This window comes from Taurulus bubalis, assembly GCF_910589615.1.
Source record: "Taurulus bubalis genome assembly, chromosome: 7".
NCBI classification, from domain to species: Eukaryota; Metazoa; Chordata; class Actinopteri; order Perciformes; family Cottidae; genus Taurulus; species Taurulus bubalis.
Window position 1 is genome coordinate 22483856 of NC_136595.1, and position 19372 is coordinate 22503227.

The 19372-nt window shown below is 41.0% G+C and overlaps 1 protein-coding gene across 1 annotated transcript in view; it reads right to left on the reverse strand.

Annotated features, from left to right (window-relative positions):
- The window catches only part of sema6bb (sema domain, transmembrane domain (TM), and cytoplasmic domain, (semaphorin) 6Bb), a gene marked incomplete at its 3' end in the record, with an annotated part of 59400 nt that overhangs the window by 13786 nt on the left and 26242 nt on the right, over positions 1-19372 (reverse strand). The window contains exons 10-15 of the mRNA XM_079221276.1: positions 18717-18848; positions 17991-18140; positions 16714-16893; positions 14004-14144; positions 11072-11149; positions 6938-6996 (exon numbers count right to left, since the gene is read on the reverse strand). Coding sequence (XP_079077402.1) covers positions 6938-6996; positions 11072-11149; positions 14004-14144; positions 16714-16893; positions 17991-18140; positions 18717-18848 — 740 coding nt within the window. The remainder of the gene's footprint in view (positions 1-6937; positions 6997-11071; positions 11150-14003; positions 14145-16713; positions 16894-17990; positions 18141-18716; positions 18849-19372) is intronic.

The following is a 19372-nucleotide window of genomic DNA, read 5'->3' on the forward strand; positions in this document are numbered from 1 at the left end:
GGGCAGTTCAGAGTTAGTTAGGTGATTTCTGTCAGCGGGGCGTGTTCTGCTCAAACATCATTAAAACTGAACCCGGCATTAAATCCAGCTGCAGTTTGTCACGCTGGCCAAGTTGTCCACTGTGAAGAGACGAATACTTTAGAGGGCACACGACTGCTCACACGCAGACATTACTCGCTCTGTTCTCCTGCCAGCAGGATTGTTCGCTCACACTCTGGGCACAAGTGGCTCTGACCAACTCATTTCTTTGCAAATTGCAGGCCTGGCACGGCAGAGTAAGAAGTGTAATAGAGGTTGAAGCAACAATTAATACTTTATTAGTGGGAGGAATACAATATCAGCACATGGAGTCAGAGAAAGCTTCACTGATCACGACAGGTCGGACAGTTTCCTAATGGTCTGCAGGAGGTGCAGAATCCTAAATCATGATGAACACTGGAGACCAATCAGCTTTGAGGTGTAGTGGTCAACTGGTGTTAGTTTGTGTTGTTCAGGGTTCCTTCAAGAAGTTAAGTCGATTTAAGACTTTTTTTAAGGCCACTCAGAATTAAATTGATGACCAACTTTATAATCAAAATGTAATGCGTTGTTGGTTCCTCTTTCCTGCTCAGAGAAACAAAGACGAAGGACGTTTTGATAAATTACTTCAAAAAACGATGAAATAAAAAGAAAAAATTCCCATGTTTTAGTATATTAAGACTTTTGAAAGATTGCTTTCAGACATTTTAATACCAATTAAGACTTTCTTTTAGATGAATGAATGTAATACCTTTCAAGACCATTGAAGAAAATGTAATAAAAATGTCTTTATCCTTCTTTCAAGTATTGTCTGTGTAGCCACAGCCTGATATTACATTGGCTTTTGTGCTGAAGAACTCTATTGCTGTCCAAAAACTATTAAAAATACAACAAAGTCTTTCAAAGCTTTTCACTGGGTGACATACAGTTTTCTTTAGTTACGATCAACAGATGAAGAGCTGAAAATGGTGTAAATTGGCATTAACAGAAAAATGGAAACAGCTTTTATACTGATAATAATCTGTGTGTGCGCGTGTTTATCAGCCTTGGGTGTTGACAATTTGAGATGTATCTTTTTCGTTATATATCCCAGTGTGAATGCACCCACACTGTGTGACCAGAGTGTAAATGTGACATTACAGACTAAAGATGGAACAAACATATTATGCCAGCTGCTTTATAGATGGTAAGGAAAACATATGTCTTTACACTCCATCCGAAAAGCATTAAAACATGACATTGAAAAGTGTCTTTTGATGTGTGTTCGAAAGTTAAAGAGGTGAAACTCAAAGTACATAAACGTTTTGGGACTTTCTGTGAATGCAGGGTGGATACTAAAGCCTTGAAAATTGCTCTTAGTGCATTTGTTTGCAATAAAATGTGGTTGTAGCAGGTGGAAATGCAAGTCACATGCCAGGACGGCTGAGTCCCTTCACCGCTCACGGGGCTGCTGTGTTTGTTTGGACCCACAAAATTACCGAACAACAATTAAGTTAGCTTGCTTAGAGCCTGAGAGAACGTAGAGCACATCGGCTAATAGACACACACACACACACACACACACACACACACACACACACACACACACACACACACACACACACACACACACACACACACACACCAGGGTTCATACACATTTTGACCAATGGATTTCCATGACTTTTCCATGACTTTAAACCAAATTTCCATGACCAAACATTTTGTGAAATCTCTGTGTAAACATGAAAAAGTGAGAAAATATAGTAATTAAACTAACAATGAGAATTCCAAAGCATACAGTAAACCTTAAATGACACAAATGAATGAGACAATAGTTTGATTAATAGAATTCACATTTATATAGATACCTGTATGTATGCCTGCTTATATTTTGAGCGTCTTTCTTTTAAAAGCATATCAATTATTTCAAACTCAGCGTAAATGAACGACATATGAATATAACACATTTCCATGACTTTTCCAAAACCTTTGGGATTTTATTTTTTTCAAGGACTTTTCCAGGCCTGGAAATAACCATTTTCCATGACGCAAACACACACACACACACACACACACACGCACACACACACACACACACACACACACACACACACACACACACACACACACACACACACACATACGCACACACACAAGCACACGCACGCACACATAATTGAACCCAGTTATTTTTCTGACCTCATCTTTTTCATCAAAGTGCCCCTCCCACAACACATCGTCTCAATTACACATTGTGCTTCCAAACTCTGCTTTGATCCGAGAGGGTTTGAGCAACGGCATGTCTCTACATACTAATATTTGGTGTGTGTGTGTTTTGGGGATGATATTTACAACCAAAAGCCAATACCCTGCGCTACACCCCACTTCTTCGTATAGTTTGGCACTTACGATTTTTTGCAAAGATGCCATCGTTCACTTTTATGCCAAATTCAGTAGAACTGAATGATGCCAAAGATTAATAATTTGAAACTATAGTGTGAAGTGAGGAGAAGGGCAGCAGCTCTGTGATGGAACGAAAAGAGAAGATTAGGAGGGTGCGAGGCAGGCCGTTCACGTCCCCTAGACAGAATTACAGCTTGGCCACAGGCCCACCGAGGAGGCCAGTGTCAGCGCTGTGACACAGGAGACGCCGGTGGCACTCTCAGTCTATTTGTCACACCGGCTCGGCCATGCTCCCTCTCCTCTCACTTTCCTGAACCTCCCACCATTCTCAAAGCTTCCCCACTCTCCTATGTGATTATCCCACCGCCTCGCCATTTTCTCCTCCTCTAGCCTCTCTCTCTCTCTTTCTGTTCCCTCTTTCCGTTTCTTTTCGTATTCACCCATATGACTTTGCACTTCTGATCCTCTGGACCGTTTTACCCGTTCCGTCCTCAAAGTTTGCCTTTTTCCTTATGATCCCTCAATCTCTTTTTCGCTCCGTTCTCTACTTCTTGATCAGATTTACCCGGTTTCATCTCCCCATCCCCGCTCTTCTCAGCCCCATTCCTTTCCCCTTTGCAGAATCACCCTTGATATCTATTCGACTGCCATCAGCCAGAGGAGAGATGAAAATCGATTCTCCTTCCAGCAGCCGCTTCTCTCTCTGGCTAAGGAGGAAGGGGAGGCAGTTAGCTGGGCTCTAAGTAAGGCCGTCCATCCATCTTCCTTTGAGGTCTGACGACAAGGCTGCTCTGGAATGAGTGGAGCACTGACTGGGGCTGGAGAGAGAGATGAAACATGGTGGAGAGGAAAGGCACTGGAGCAGCAGCGGAGCAAAGGCTAGGGCACAATAAATGACTTGGCTGCAAAGCCAAAACTAGCATAAATCCCTCTTTTAAAAAATCGTAATATAACAAGCCTAACCTCAACCTTAAAGGGCCAGTTCATCCAAATTCTCACTAGCCGTTTTATTTGGCCAGGTTTTCAGACACACGTCTCTAAGATTTCCGAAGAGGCTCAAACATAAAAAAGATCCATTTATGACATATGTACAACGTTTCAGTTGTGAAAACCATTGTCAACTTTGCAGAAATGATTTATTTCGACAATGTTTCACGCATATAGAACCTTTAAACAATATGTCTATCTGTAACCTCATATCGGATTGCATACATGTATGAGTTTTCTGTAGTTCTACCATTGTAAATGCCCGATTTTCTTTTATTTGAATACTTGTTAGCTACCAGAAGAGGTCAAATTAGCTTTGTTTAGCTTGTAGTTTATTAAAAAAAATGACAAAATAGAGAATCGAAATTGAAAAAGAATTTGCATTCATGTAAAAGGTCAATGTGTTCAATGCTTTTCTGCCATAACAATAATCTTGTGCTGCAGAGTTACCCTGACCTCCGGTTGGGAGGGCTTTTAACATGACCTGTTACTTCAAGCTTAACCACAATCTTGATTGATAATCATGATTAAAAAAACTGTTTTTTAGGATCAGTGACTGCTGAAGATTGTATAAACTTCGATTTGAAAACGTAGACTCTTCTTTGCGGAAAGGGAAGGGTGAAAATGAGTTTGCAGAATTCCCACAAAGAGAGGTAGATAGGCTGACACCTTATCTCACCTCCCATCTGCTGGGTCAAGATACAGACATGTGCAAAGAGTTGGATGTAGAGATATGAAATATTCAGCAACCAACAGCCTTGTGTCTAGTTCACCGAACCAGGTCCCTGAAGAGTTAGTGCTGGTGTGTGTGTGAGCATCTGTGTGTGTTTGTAAGTACACAGATGTACAGTATGTGTCCTGTGTACGTTTAGAATGAGGTACGTGGAGAGAATTACAGAGAAAGATGCTGACAGACGTATATATAGAGTCTTAACAGTGTCAGTGACAGTTTGTCATAACAAGCTCAAGCTGCGCCTCTTTGTCTTCCTCTAAGTGAACATTGCTTTCTCAGATGGCTGGAGGAATCTTTGTCTTACGGGAAGACAAAGAGAGATGATCTGAGCGTTAACTGGGAACAGGAAACACGGAGGAAATCATCCATATCAGAGACAATGAAAGTGTCAAATAAGAAAAAATATATGATAAGATAAGCCAATAGACCGAGGTCATCACAACATCGCAGACAAAGTGCTGTCTAAGTGGCAGCCTTCGCAAAGATGCTGCCTCACATTCCTGCCATGTCAACCCAGCGGCTCTCTCGCTCGTCTAGCCACAACAGAGCTTACCTCCATCAGCAGAGTGCAGCTCGGGTATATTTCATGACTGGATCAGACGCGGGCGCAAAGTGCGACTCAGAGCTCAGATATACGTCAAAGGCACGGCCAGGGAGCAGGACAGCACGTCTCTATTTGACACCGGTCCAAGAGGAGCAGCCATCGGGGCCGCTGCTCTTTCATCGCTGCGACACAGATTTCTTTCGTGGATACAAATCTGAAAAAGTGATATTCTGCTTCACATTCGTGGCCAGTTTAGAGAGCATATGTCTGAGTCAATTTACTAAGCATGGCAAACACTACACAGCTGGTAAAACAGTTCTGTGATGTCTTTTGTTGCTCTGGAAGGAGCTTTGTCACATGTAGCGTTTTGAGGCTTGGTCCAGACTATTCGGATATAAAAGTTAAATGTGACAAGGAAAGAATGTCTGGAGTAAACCAAAGTAAGTACTTATGGTGAATGTAATTATATTAATGTTACTGCCAATTGTAAAAAATTATCTTTTAGTAATATAATTTAAGAAAACAATCATTTATGCTCAACTAAGAGCTGGCATATTGCGTCCTATAGAAATGGGTAGGTCTGCTGCTTTGGGGGAAGAAAATTGGAATGAATGACTCACAATGGATTGAAATAAATAATTGGCAAGTTATTTTGTGAATTTAGATTAGGCAGCCAAAATAATTGACACGACGCTCAGCTTTTATATTCCACCTCACACAAAGTTGCAGGTGCATGCAGCACGGCATTAAATACAGGAAATGAGGGATAAAGGCAGCGTTTGTTGAATAGGCACTTTCATAGGCTTTCTGTTTGCTTTGATTTCTTTATCTTTCTCACAAGTCCCCCCAACTTTATGCAAATGTCATATTAAATCGCTGTAGCAGTCCTTTAAGGTTGGTAGACATCATAGCAGGAGAAAAAGAGCTGTGATGATCTACAGTGTGCAGTGAGTATCGGTGTCGTTACTCTCTCTGACCCCTGAGACCTTGCACCATTGGTCGAGATATAACGAGTGCAAGATGATACAATACTAGAGTTTATAAGGCACTCCATTAGCACGGAGCAAGAGTAATCATGTTTATCTCTCACCCGCTGCTGTAGTACAGAAGTACAGTAATGATCATAGAAATTGTATCTTTAATTACACGCTTCCCGCACAACACATTATTTGCTGGAGTGTAGTTCCCTTGTGGAGAATAAGTATCAGATTTTCTTCCAGTTTGTGATATTTTACAAAAACTAACTTGCAGGAATCAAAAGCAGGATACATGCACAACCTATTCTGTTTCAAATATAATAACCCTTTTGGAAGATCATGGGTTTTCTGTTTTTCAGAGCAGGGCTAAACCCCAGCACATGTTCTATACGGGGCTACACATGTGATCAATAAAGGCAGATAACTATCTTAACTTCACCATGCATAGAGTTAGCATCAAGCCATCACAGAGCTCACCCCGTGGTTTTGGTGGTCAGAGGACCTGAAGTGAGAGAGCAGCATCAAACAGAGCGCCCATCTGAAACGGGATTAGAGCCGTTCGTGGGTTCTTCTGATTATGCAATATGTATCTGTTCTTTTCTCAGGGAGCATGGCACATGAACTCGGGGAACTTTCAGAAGTGAAGGATTAATTTGCACGCATTGGAATTAGCGCTCAGATCAAAGAGAGGGGGGCGTCGTGGGAGTATCCAAAACCTCTGTGTATCTGGAATAGAGATTTTCGCTCTGCTGTGTACCACTTCTATTTTCATAACAGGAGAGAGAGAGAGAGAGAGAAAAATGAAAACATCAAGGGGAATTCAAGCTGAAGTGGAATATAATTAACCACATGTATTTGAAACAGAACCTACCGGACCAAAGCAAAGATAGTATACAAGTGAGGACAGAGTAAACAGTGGGAAGAACAAAGTTAGCTTTAAAACATACACAGGGATTTTCCTGCCAGCTCGACAAAACGAGACTAGCCGACCGTCTTCATGTTCGAGATTGGTTGTTCCTCTGGGGAGGAGCGAGAAACTACAGAGCACCGAGGTGGATTGGGACTTTTTACTGTGTTTATTTACAGATTTCCTCTGTATAAATGGAAACTACCAAGCTCTTCCTCTCCTTTTACTGTATTGGTGTTTACCCTAGATAGGCACGTTACGTAAGGATCATAACACAGACAAGAGAGCTATTAGCTTTCACACTTGTCGACAAACACACACACACACACACACACACACACACACACACACACACACACACACACACACACACACATTCCCCTTACCGTCACAGTCACCCAAGTGGGCCACGTTTCCCTGTTCAACATCTTGCTCGAACGGCAGTCTGCAGAGGAGAAGAGACACAGTCATTAATCAGAGGACACGGAGGCCCGCGACACGGCCACCGACACACAGCACAGATCCTCTCCGATAGAGGAAAACGCTCTCAATGTTACAGCAGAGGACAAGCTGCAAGGAAGCGTGTATATATATATATATATATATATATATATATATATATATATATATATATATATATATATATATATATATATATATATATAAGCTCCTTTAACACTTTGATTGTCTTGTTTCTATTTTGACAAAGTGAGAAAAATAAAATAATTTAAAACAGCAAAAGAGCTCCCTTGAGCGTCCTAATTTCTTGCAATAATCACCATTATAATTCAAGGATAACCACTTATGCCGACAGGGGCATTAATTATGTGAATTAATGCATTGAATTAGGAGTATTTCTAGGTCAGCATTCTTGTCTTCACATTAGATTTGTGGCGTAAATGTCTCAATGTTTTCCAGTAGGGAAATATGTTTTAGTCATTAATATGGAACTTAAGGTATGGAGCCTGTTCAAATATACTGCAAATTATGAAGATCATCATAAAAGGTCACCTGTCATGAAAGTAAACGTTCAACAAAACCACAGACTTTAGTCATATTCTTCAGAAATTCCCACATATCTTATTTCTACAACTCTATCCTCAAGCTTTAAAACTCATTTCCCATTCAGGCAACAGGGGAGCAACAGAAACTCAAAGGACAAAAACACATGATGAGGTGAGGAAGCAGAGAGGAAATGAGAACAGCACAGAGACCAGGTGCACACAAAGAAAAACACAACGGCGCTTAATCATGGCTCATATCAGGGAAAAACAGCACCAAGATGCGAAAAAAAAGGCTGTGTGTGTGTGTGTGTGTGTGTATGTGTGTGCATTGCAATCATGATTACATAATGTAATGCATTTCCAATCCACTTCAAAATAAGACACACAGGAGGTTTTCATTCTGGTTTCAATGATTGAATATCTGCTGTGGGAAGACTGCAAACACACGCACACACACACACACACACACACACACACACACACACACACACACACACACACACACACACACACACACACACACACACAAGCACGCACTTGCTAATCAGCACTATACGTAATGACCATGTCTAATTAAGTTGGGAATTGTGTGCCTTAAAATCTGACTAAATAAAGACTGGAAACAACTATCCATACTCGGTCCAGGTAAAAACAATCTGCCGACCAGCACCTCTAAAAGGTCAATAATAAACACGCTATATCTCATTTGTCTTATCACCACAAAAAGCAGCACACCATGAGTTTTGGTTTAGCTAAATTTGCATCCCAAAATGTGGAACTATTCCTTTAATTGACAATTCCTTTGACTTAAATGTATGATCTATAAGTTGATGTTTCCAGGGCATGGCTTTTTAGAATGAACTAGATTCTAACTGACGGAGACTCAACTCATATTCGTGATCAAACTCCTAAGACTTGATTCAGTAAGGATCCATCAGTGAGCACTTGGCAGCAGACACGCTCTAGAGACCTGATGCAAGCCCAATTAAAGGAACATTTAGAGAAATGGGAGCTTATTCAAAGTTACAAGCCTTCGGGGTCTGAAGCATGTTTGAAATGCATCTTTCTTCACTTGCAATGGCTCATTGGCCTGCTTTACATTCTGGTTGATATGAAGGGATACAACAAGCGCTGCTTGGTCTTTTGTGGACAGGAGTCATACAAAACAACACTTTGGATTAAATAGGAAATTCTCTACACAGAAGTAAATTACCACTTAAAGATCTACATTGGTCCCCCAAATAGCGCTTACACCAAATCACCATTTGGCCTCCAAACAACCCTTGAAGAATCAGAGCAACAACAAAAAAAAGAGGCTCATTGGGACAAAGTGACTGAGAAGTCGGGATTCTGCAATTAGCTAAAGGCTCAGGCAGCATCGCAGCCAACATCTGTGCTTTTAATGCCTAGAACTCCCCGTGACAAATGAGTCCAAGTGCTCTGTGAACAAACAGCGGGTTGTCACCTTAATAAAGAATAATGTTTTGTGTTCACTTGGCTGCCTCTCAGGGATTGTGAGTCATTTACTTTGTATACATTAGCTTTGTCTGTGTGTCTGTGTGTCTGTGTGTGTATGTGTGTTGGTTTTTACAGTGTTTTGTTATTTCCATCACATTTCCCCAAACTGTAAAGTCCCCATCATAAAAAGGAGCGTGATAAAGACCACATGTGTATTCATGTTAAATGCTTGCGTATTAACAGTAATGATTGCCAATCCAGGACTACTTGAACCCCAGGGGTCACTTCAGCAGTTGCCAGAGGCTTTGGGGAACAATGGTGGAGTAGCTCAGCAAATCTAATAAAATATAAATCACAGTTTGATTTAGAAATACATCCATGTGTTGAATCAGCTATAACACCTTAACATTACATGTTGCAAATAAGATTGAATACTTAATAACTCAGATAAACAGTCAAAATATTCTCACTGGCAGAAGCAAAAGAAGGTGAGAAACGTTTTGTATCACCTCGTTTACAGTATATTAATAACACTCTGGGACAAAACAATGAAACCACACATAAAACCATGTTTCCTCCCAAAACACCCACAATAACTATTTTCATAAAGAATATAAAACTTTCCTTCCTCAGAAACGGCCCAACATCAGTAATTTTTTCACGCTGGCAAAGATTTCCTTCCACACTAAAATCTACAGTTTCACCCAAAAAGTTTATTAAAGGAGAAGTTTAACATTTTCACAATTGGCTTTCTCGCCAAGAAGCTCAACACCACTCTCACATCTGTACGGTAAATACTGTATGTAGCCAGAACCAGGAGATAGTTAGCTTAGCTTAGCATAAAGACTGGAAACAACTAACCAGACTCTGTTTAAAAATGAAGGTGTAACACAACAAGTTTCAGTAAAATTAGTATCCAAGACATCGATATAATGAATCAGCTATAACACCTAAACACAAGCAAAATGGAAAAGCAATAGTAAGATTACAATATGTTTTTGATACACCTTGTTTAGCAGTTCAATAATAACACTCTGGGACACAACAACAAAAAACCCAATCATAAACCATTTCTCCCAGTATTGTTTTCTTGAAGAATGCAAAACTTCTTTTCCTCAGAAAGTGCAATTAGATCTAACACCAACCGCTGAGCTCTCCTCTGGCGTCAGTTTGCAAAGAGAGCTTGCATTTAGTCCACAAAGAGGAAATCCGCAGTAACTCAAAGCAAAATCGATTGCAGAGTTGACCGCCCTTGGTAAATCAAATCAAAACCAACACAGAGGCCTTTAATAGTATAAGCAGGCAGCCTGAGGTGGTCTAAAGACCCATGTTGTCTGTTCTGCTGGCACTACACCTGTGTTTTGAAGGCCTAATTCAATAAGCAGCATGACTAAAGAAAGATTTGATTTCACCGGAGGGAGGCAGCCACAACTGGTGGTGAGCAAGACCCCTGCATTCAGTAGCAGGAGGAGAGAGAGAGGTCACACAAACAACCACATTCACACACATCCAAACGACACTGTGTCTGGGTACGTCATGCACAACACAGACAGGGTTGCACAACAGAGAAACAAACTCTAAACTCTGCTCTCAGTCACACAAGTACACAGTGTTATATGGCCACCACCTGATAAAAAGCAGAGTGAAAGAACATAGTAGTGTTTAACAGCGGCAGCAGACATCTTGAATCAATAATGTACAAAGAGCAGACTGTGTGACAGGTTACTTAGAGGGCACAGGTGTTACTCAGACGCTCAAGTAGTCTGATAGAACCAAGGACTTCCAGACCAGATAAATAATATATGGGGCGTTTCTACGGGTGGTCTGCTACTGTAAGGTGTGCTGTCGGAGAAATAACCTTGAGAGCGATGATAAAAGTGGAAATAAATCAAATCAAAACAAAAAAAAAATCACTTGTAGATCAAGGAGAGGGAAAGGCGGTAAAACAAAACAGACCACGAATAAACCAGACCAGAGTGCCAGTATGTCGATGCAGGCCAGGTACTGTATACGGTATGACGATGATGTAACGTATATGCGAATAGAGAGGTGTCATACCTGGTCCCAGGTCTGAGGAAAGAGCAGGTGCTTCCTCTGGTCCAGCCGCAGTAAGGATCCCTGGAGGCGATACAGTTCCTGCAAAGGATAACAAGTTACTCAATGAACCGCAAATAATCGCTATTTCACTTCAAATGTCTTCATGTAACTTCAATGTAAATACTGATCTGCTCGATTTGCATCTCTTTCACACATTCCATAAGGGCACATGATTTTCATTCCTGATGAAATTATGTAATATTAGATTAGTCAACGAGTCTATACTAGAAGTCAGGGCATCTTGTCAGATCTCATATTAACTATTTTTGCACATCTGAGCCCATCAACTACAAATGATGAGTTTTTATATTTATTTCCTACATCCAAGAAAGCTCTTCATGTCAAGCTTCTTAGGACTTGAAACTTGCTTGATGAGAGAATTCATCACAGGGAATATTTTGTCATCTACTTCAATATTGGGCAGGGTGGACATGTAGCTGAGAGCAGAAACAGATTGAATTTCAAATGCTTTCTTTAGTTAAAGGGAGAGCGGCTCGGGTTTGGTGGCATTTGATTGTGGTTTGAAGATTGTGACCGACTGAATAGCCTCCGCGCTCTCCTCCCTCTCCAAGACTGCGTTCACCTCGCTCGGAGGCCATCCATACCATAATAACAACGTGAGTCAGGTGGCAGCGGCTGGCGATACCACCGTTTTTCACTCTGCAGCTCACTTTACCACAGTTTCACAAGGCTGTCGGAGAACTACTGTGGCCTACATGTAACTTAAAAGAGTGAAAGGTTTGGTTTGTCCATTCTGGGCTACTGTAGAAACGAGGCGGTACAACATGAAGTACTCCGTGAAGATGACCCACTTCTTATCGACACGAACGGCTCATACCAAGCTCAAGAAAAACACAACGATTCTCAGTTTCTGGAGATTAAACACAAGGGAAAACATAGTTATGAATATTATATTTAATGAACACTGGCTCTTTAATTAAGGCAGTCTCGCAGTGAAGCGTGGAACTTAATTCTTGACTAGAAGATGGAGATGAAGATAAAAGGTTTGGAAAAAGTTTTTTAGTGTACTTCAAATTTAAGATGTCTTCGCCTGAACCTCGGTGCAGAACATTGAGACGTTCTGGGATTTGATCTGTCCAACAGTAACCTATTATATGCAAGAACTCCCCACATTTTCCTCACAATAACAGATTCGCAATGCTCGACTTGCTTGCCGTTTGTCTCCTGAGCTTGATTTTCAGAAAACATGGTTCATGAATGACGTATATTTCAACTGCACTTCTTTAGCATCAGATGTTAGAAACCCCTTGACTGCAGAAAAAAAGAGTGTTTGAAATGAAATGATAATGTAAGGTTGAATAAAAAACCACAAACTCAGGACTACTAATCTCAAGACAAACGCAAGTCTCTGTAAGTACATTTTTAAAAGCATACTAGCATCATTAATAGAAATTACTGTGCGCCTAAAAGGGAACCAATCTAAAAACCTGCAGTACCAGAAAATGGATGGCAGAGATGTCAAGTAGCCTAAAAGGGATTCATTGTTGTTGACTGATAAAATGTAAAACCTCTGACATCCGTGGTTAGCTGCACAGCATTACATTTTAATGATGGGTCTGCAAGTGGGGTCAAAAAAGGTTAAAACGTCAATCTGTAACTGCATGCATTGCAAAGCAGACTGTAAAACTGAATTATTAAAGATTTCAGGAAAAAAAGCCAACCATGTGGACTGGAAGCTGTGAGGAAAGGAAGCACTCACAAACACTCTTCAAGGGTTAAAAAGCCGACCTGAAGCTGCTGAAGCGTGACTATGACATTTTGAACATACAAAACATTAACTCTCAGTCTCTCATCTAAACACATAAACTCACACACTAAACGGACCTCAGGAAGAACGTGAGCGGTTCTTAATGTGCTCTGGATTACACGCTTGTGTGACTCACCTGGTTCAGTGAACACACCGCGTGCCTGATGTGTTGGCGTGTGCGGAGGTTTGTGTTAGTGTGTCAGTAGAGTAGACCCAGTCAATGTGCCATCGAGGGAGAGGGACTCTGTATCCTGGTGCTTGTGTGGCTGTATGCAGGTGGAACTTTATTGCTTTGAATATATGCATTTTTACGTTTAATTATGTCGGATTAGTGGACTCGGGGTATTGCTGCACTTTCGGTTTTCGTTAAACACATTCATACTGGCAAACTGCCTGAATAACAAAAACTTCTCTGGAGCTTCTGATAATCTTATAACTGCAGGGTGAGGTGAAAACCTTTAATTACCACCTTTAAATAAAGTAGCTGCTATGCTAAATATGATCTCATTAATAATTAACACATTAACTACTGAAACAACATTAAGCCATTTTAAAACAGAGACACATTTGACAAAACAACAGCTTAAAAAAGAACCTGTAAGAATGAAAGTGAAAAGGAGCATCTTTATATGGACAAAAAGATTGTCCTTATCATTCTCATAAGCTTCATTATAGTTTGTTATTGTCATTTATTTACCATATAATGCTTTACGCTTATGTCAGTGACTACTTGTAGTATTATCTGTTAAAATGATGGTGTATCTGTGATAAAGTTAAAATTGCAGTCAAAGGTAATAACAGCATTCTATGTAATGGTAAAGTATTACACTAACAGCTTTTATTAGATTTTCTTTCAATTTGCTGGCACATTTATGGCATTTTGACTCATTTCAGTATTATAAGGCAGTTAACACATTATCACTTTGCTCAAGGGCACAGGGACGGTCGGTATTAAGTTGTAGTACGGTTATTATTGCAGGAAAAATTCAGGTCAGCTACCCCGGAGCTGGCAGAGGTTCAGTGTCACGCTCAAGGACACTTGTTGTTCTTGTCACCTAACTTCTTATTATGCTGCCCTGCAGCCTTTTAATGCTCCTTTACGAACAGTGTTTGGTGCAGACTCACTTCATGCATCGGGAGTAGAGCTGGCATCGTGCCACTGGTACTCTGACCACACAGGAGGGGAAGGCAAGAAGCAGAGTGTGGCTAACCCGATCCAGAGTCAGAGACAACAGCTGCCTGGCCTGCAGAGAGTCTTCAGCACACCTGCAACACACACAGAACGCAAACAAAAATGCATGAGGCAATTTCAATTACCAGACAGAGACCGCACATTAAACCTCTGACATCACTGAGCCTTTCAGCAGGAAATAACAATATCCGTCACGACTCGGTGTGAAAGAAACAAACATAAACAGTTCTTTAAATAAAGGCCATAATAAAAGTGAAAGAGATGAGAGGTATAGCCGAGTCGCCAGATGTTACAATGTCGATCCAAATATGCACTGTGCTGATTGTAAAGGTTCGAGAGGTCCGCTGACCATCAAAAAACAGCAGCCAGCAGCTGAATCACTTCTAATTGCCACTTAGAGCTACGATAGCCGGCACCGACCTGCCTTCGTGCAGCGGATTTATACCTTTTTATGCACATGTGCACTCATGCATCAGTTGTATCGGGGTGGTTTATGGTAATGACATTGTGGTGGACCCACAGTCATTAGGAAGAATCTATCATTCTGCTAAGGCCAAGCTGTGAGTCATTCTTCACAGCCAATATCATGAAAATCAGGGAAAAGGAGGGGGAGAGATGTAGGGAGTGCAAAACAATACAATAAACAACTAATGCAGGAAAGAGAAACAAAGACGGGAGAATCATGAAAAGAAAACACGAGGAACAGAACCAATGTCAGAAAATTAGGAGAAGATACAGGCTCTATTAGTGGTGGATCTCTCTCGTTTCCAGATTCATTATGGCAACCGGCCAATCACAACGCAGTATTCTCTGCGCTGACTTCCTAAAAGATGACAGTGGCAGTGGCCCTGCTCCTGTGTTCCCTGGGGTTTACTCCAGGGCACAAGGCATCTCTTTGTCTGTGTGTGTGAGGTGAGGTTGGGTTTGGCCTGGAGCAGAAAAGGGAAATAAAAGATCTGATTTGGCTGTGCTCGGTCTCCTGATTAGCCGGGTGCCTGCTGTGACAGCCGGACTGTCACTGACCTCCTGCTGGGCCTACCATGCACACCAAATTACCCCTTGCACACTGGCTCCAGTCCACACCAGCTCATTCATCACACAGTCCCTTCATTTTCACCTCCCATCACTATCCCTCATTTTGTCAAGTCTGAACAAATAAGCTGAGACACAAATTGGTGAGCATATTTTGGTGAAAGGAAGGAAGGAAGTTAAATTAAGTATTAAACAAGAACAGCACGAGTAGATCTGGCTCTACTGTAGGGAGGAAGTGTGTTTTCCAGCCAGTTGGTTTGAGAAATAATCATATTTTCACCCTTATTGCAGAAAGAAAAGGTATTCATATCAGGGGGCACAATTACCATGACAGGAAGCTAGTGTTTAGAAGCATATTCTATTCTTTTTTAAATGCCTCTAATTAGCCTTGGTGAAAGACAATCACCAGCTAAATCTTCCTGCATCTGTGTGACAATCTTCTTCCCCCCACCCTGCAGCCATCCACTGTGTGGAACACTGCATCCCAAGAGAGAACAAAAGCTGAAATGAAGATTGAAAAGGCATTGTACCCCGTGTTCATTACGTAGTGGTGGGCATCCAATGAAACCTGAAAGCTGCCTGCCTCATGCAAAAATGCTAATTAGGAAAGGACAAGGAGCCAACTCCAATCTTTTGTCAAGATCCAGATATTGAATATGATTTAGCTTCAGACTGAATAAGAGGTAATTTTGGTCAAGATGAAGGATAATATGATTTTATCATTTCATTACTTTCTGATGTTTTTTTGGCCCTATTGCCATTCTACAGTATTTCTCCACCTCATTAGAACATGTTCAGATGCCTCGATAATGAATATTAGCCTTTAATCTTATTCTTTTCTATTTGCCCTATTTGTATTCTCTGCATGGGGTTGTATCCTCTCAGCTCCTGCACAATTATGAGTATCCCTCGAAGAATAGGTGAGGCTTTCTGCATAATTCAGGACACATCATGTTTCCAGGACATGTCATGCCTTTTCTTTTTCTAGGCGTATCACACCACCAGCTCCCCTCGCTGTATATACATCAACCCCGGATGTCAGTTAACCCTTTCCTCCCCTCCTCTGCTGTACAGTATGTCTTGAGCTATTTTATATCAATCTCTCTTACTGCACAAGTTTGTGGCAAAAATAAATAGTTTGGGATTTGGGGAAATACACTTGTTTGACTTGCTGAGAGTTAGATGAGAAGATTGACACCGCTCTCATGTCCACGCAACACATATATGTGCTACTTTCAGCAGCCAGTTAGCTTAGCTTAGCAGAAATACTGGAAACAAAGGAAAACAGCAAGCGTGGCTCTAATCAATGGTAAAAAATAAATAAATCAGCACCTTTAAAGCTCACTAATTAACACGTTAAGTAACAACCTCACAGTGACGTTTTTACACTTTTAGGAGTTAACCAAAATAGATAATGTGTTAATTTGTGCGCTTTAGAGGTTCTGGTACGTGGCTAAACTCGCTGTTTTACCTTGTTTGCAGTGCAAAGCTAAGCGAACAGCTGCAGCTTAATTTTTAACCAACAGATATGTGAGTGGTATCAATCTTCTCATCTAACACTTGGCAAAGCTAATACACATATTTCTAAAAATGTTAGCTTTAACGTCTTACTTTTCAGGGTTGAATCCCTCCAGTTCCTCCAGGAAGATGTTGCTGTTGGTGACAGTGTTGTCCTGGTTGGGCATGATGAGGAACTTGAGGATGGTCCCTCTGCTCGACCCGAGGAACAGGATGGTCTGGTTTCTATAAGGCCCGGCTTCTGTATCCAGCACAATCTTATTCAGCTGGTACCTGGAGAGATAGAGCACTGCATTAATGCCAGAGAGTTCTGAGACTCATTTGGGACTTTCTTTCCCCGTAAAAGATAAAAGCATGTAGTCAAGCATCTCTAAGAGGCAAATTTATGATTTAAGTGCAACAAGTGATTGGTTTAGCTGTGAAATACAGACTCTTGTGAATTTAAATCTTATTGTGCCATTTTCTCTTGAGTCACTGCAAAATTAAATTAATTCCATAGAGAAGAAACTGCTCATCACATTAGCATATTAAACTAATTACGGCAAACGTTGAGTCATTAATAATATCAGTCAAGTAAATGTGTCGGTCTTGGAACAACAGCAGAGTGTTGCTGTACTACACACAATCCTGTGTGCATGAGACAATAGACGACAATAGAAGCCACGCTGTGTCGGCCGTTTAATATTCCACATACATCCAGTCCCCATAATCCCCTGCTGGCTGGTCGGCAGCGGGACTACATATGGTAGATAGGGGAGAGAAAGAGAGACAGACAGACAGACAGAGAGAGGCATGTGTGCATTTATGTGAGACTTGATGTGCTACAGCTGCTGCCTGCTACCAGAGGCTTCAACACCAAACCAGTTTAACTTCAACAGCTGGAGTTCACAGCCCAAACACTGAGAAACATCGTCAAATAAAAATGTTGTTTTCATTTTCAGACCCTTTCAGAACTAAGACAATGTCTTAAAATCATGAATTAACTTAACGTACTTCACTTAACCCATCAAATTAAACACATTTAGCAGACTTCCCAGCATGCATACTTTGCTTGTTAAAACTTACCAGAAACTCATCATGTTTTGCACATAAATTATGTTTCTATACTAGTAATATGTCTTGATGGAAACATAATAAACTTTTGCCTTTTTCAATATTTACCAAGACTGCAATCTTTTCCTAACCTTAAGAAGTCTAAAAATAAGTATGAACAAACCGTAATAACAATTTAGTTAAATATTGTATTGCAGGGGGAAAAAAACAATTTTTCAACTTTCTCAGATATTCATCTTTCCCAGTCTCCTAGTAACAAATCACTAGGAGACAGTGTTGATGTTTGACTGCCCGTCACAATCTGGGTTCAGGCTCACCTGGCCATGGTTCTGACAATCCAGGGTCTTTGTCCGAGTGACGGGACGGCCTCATCCATCAGAGGGTGGGTCTTAACGAAGTTGAGCATCTCATCAGGGAACGAGTTTGAGGAATTGAACCTGGAACCTTGAACAGCACAGCCACCGGGTCTGAGGACAAGTTACAGAACATGTTTTTTATGAATACTTCAGGCCTCGGTAAAGATATAGATGTATAATGAAGTAGTCTAGACTGTCTGAGTGTCTCACATTCAGACACATACCACAGTTTCAACAAGAGACTGATTTGATTTAGTTATAAGAACCTCATGTTTGAAGTATTTGGCAAGTGATGGAATATTTGCGTGCGATATGTCTTTAGAGAGAGAGATCTGTTGTATCCTTGAGAAATACGAATCTCCCACCTCCATGCAATATTCAGAAGTATGTACAGGCTGTAATATCATGTGCATAATCTTCCTGCATTCTAAATTACACGTGCGTATAATCAACTTGTTTCACCATGTAAATATGTTTTTTTGTAAAAATGCCCATAAGTGGCATCTTCACGAGTTTTGAAATGTTAAATGTTTTTGCCTGCACGTGTATATTTACTTTTGTCATGAAATTTAAAAAAAAGACCACTCAAGAACAGTTGATGAGTGAATTGAAGATGTGTTATTCATAATACAGTCCTCTGATAACAGCCGGAATACCGGTGCATTAATTGATTACAGCCATCTGCACCTTGGCTTCGGGATGACTTCATCTGGAACGGGCGTCCAAATGGACTCGGGTGATTTCTGCTCCTTAAACCTCCCTTCAAACACCCCAGCCAGCTGCTCCATGTCGAAGGCACACACCGCCGAACCGGGGATACTACAGAGACAGAGGGGTGAGACACAGAGATGAGACCGAGAGGTGAGACAGCGGTGGATTGAGACAGGGACCGTCGATTGATAAAACACTTTGAACTGACACAAGATGACTGTCAGTACGATGTCAAGTGGGCTTTACTTTCCAACAGAAGTGCCGAAAGAATAAGTGTCGGAACGAGAAAAGACGAGGTAGATAATACCTAGATGGAAAAATAGACTGTGAAATGTGAAAAGGGAAGAAGTTAAAATGTAGAAAGTCAATTGTGAGAGTGAGAAAGGGACAGGCTTCCAGCGAAGATGACAAATTGGATTTGGGCTGTTCATATATTTGACATTCAAAACTTGAACACAAAGGAAATTGTTACTGAGATGAAGAGAAAGACTGGATAAGATAGATGCTGTCATCACCGTGGGCGAAGAATAGATAGGCAGCGGATGCAATAGCTCGATTTGACACATGAAAAGATCTTGGCTGGAATTCCTGGAATATGAAACGAAATAGGAAATGAGTCACTGAATATTTTG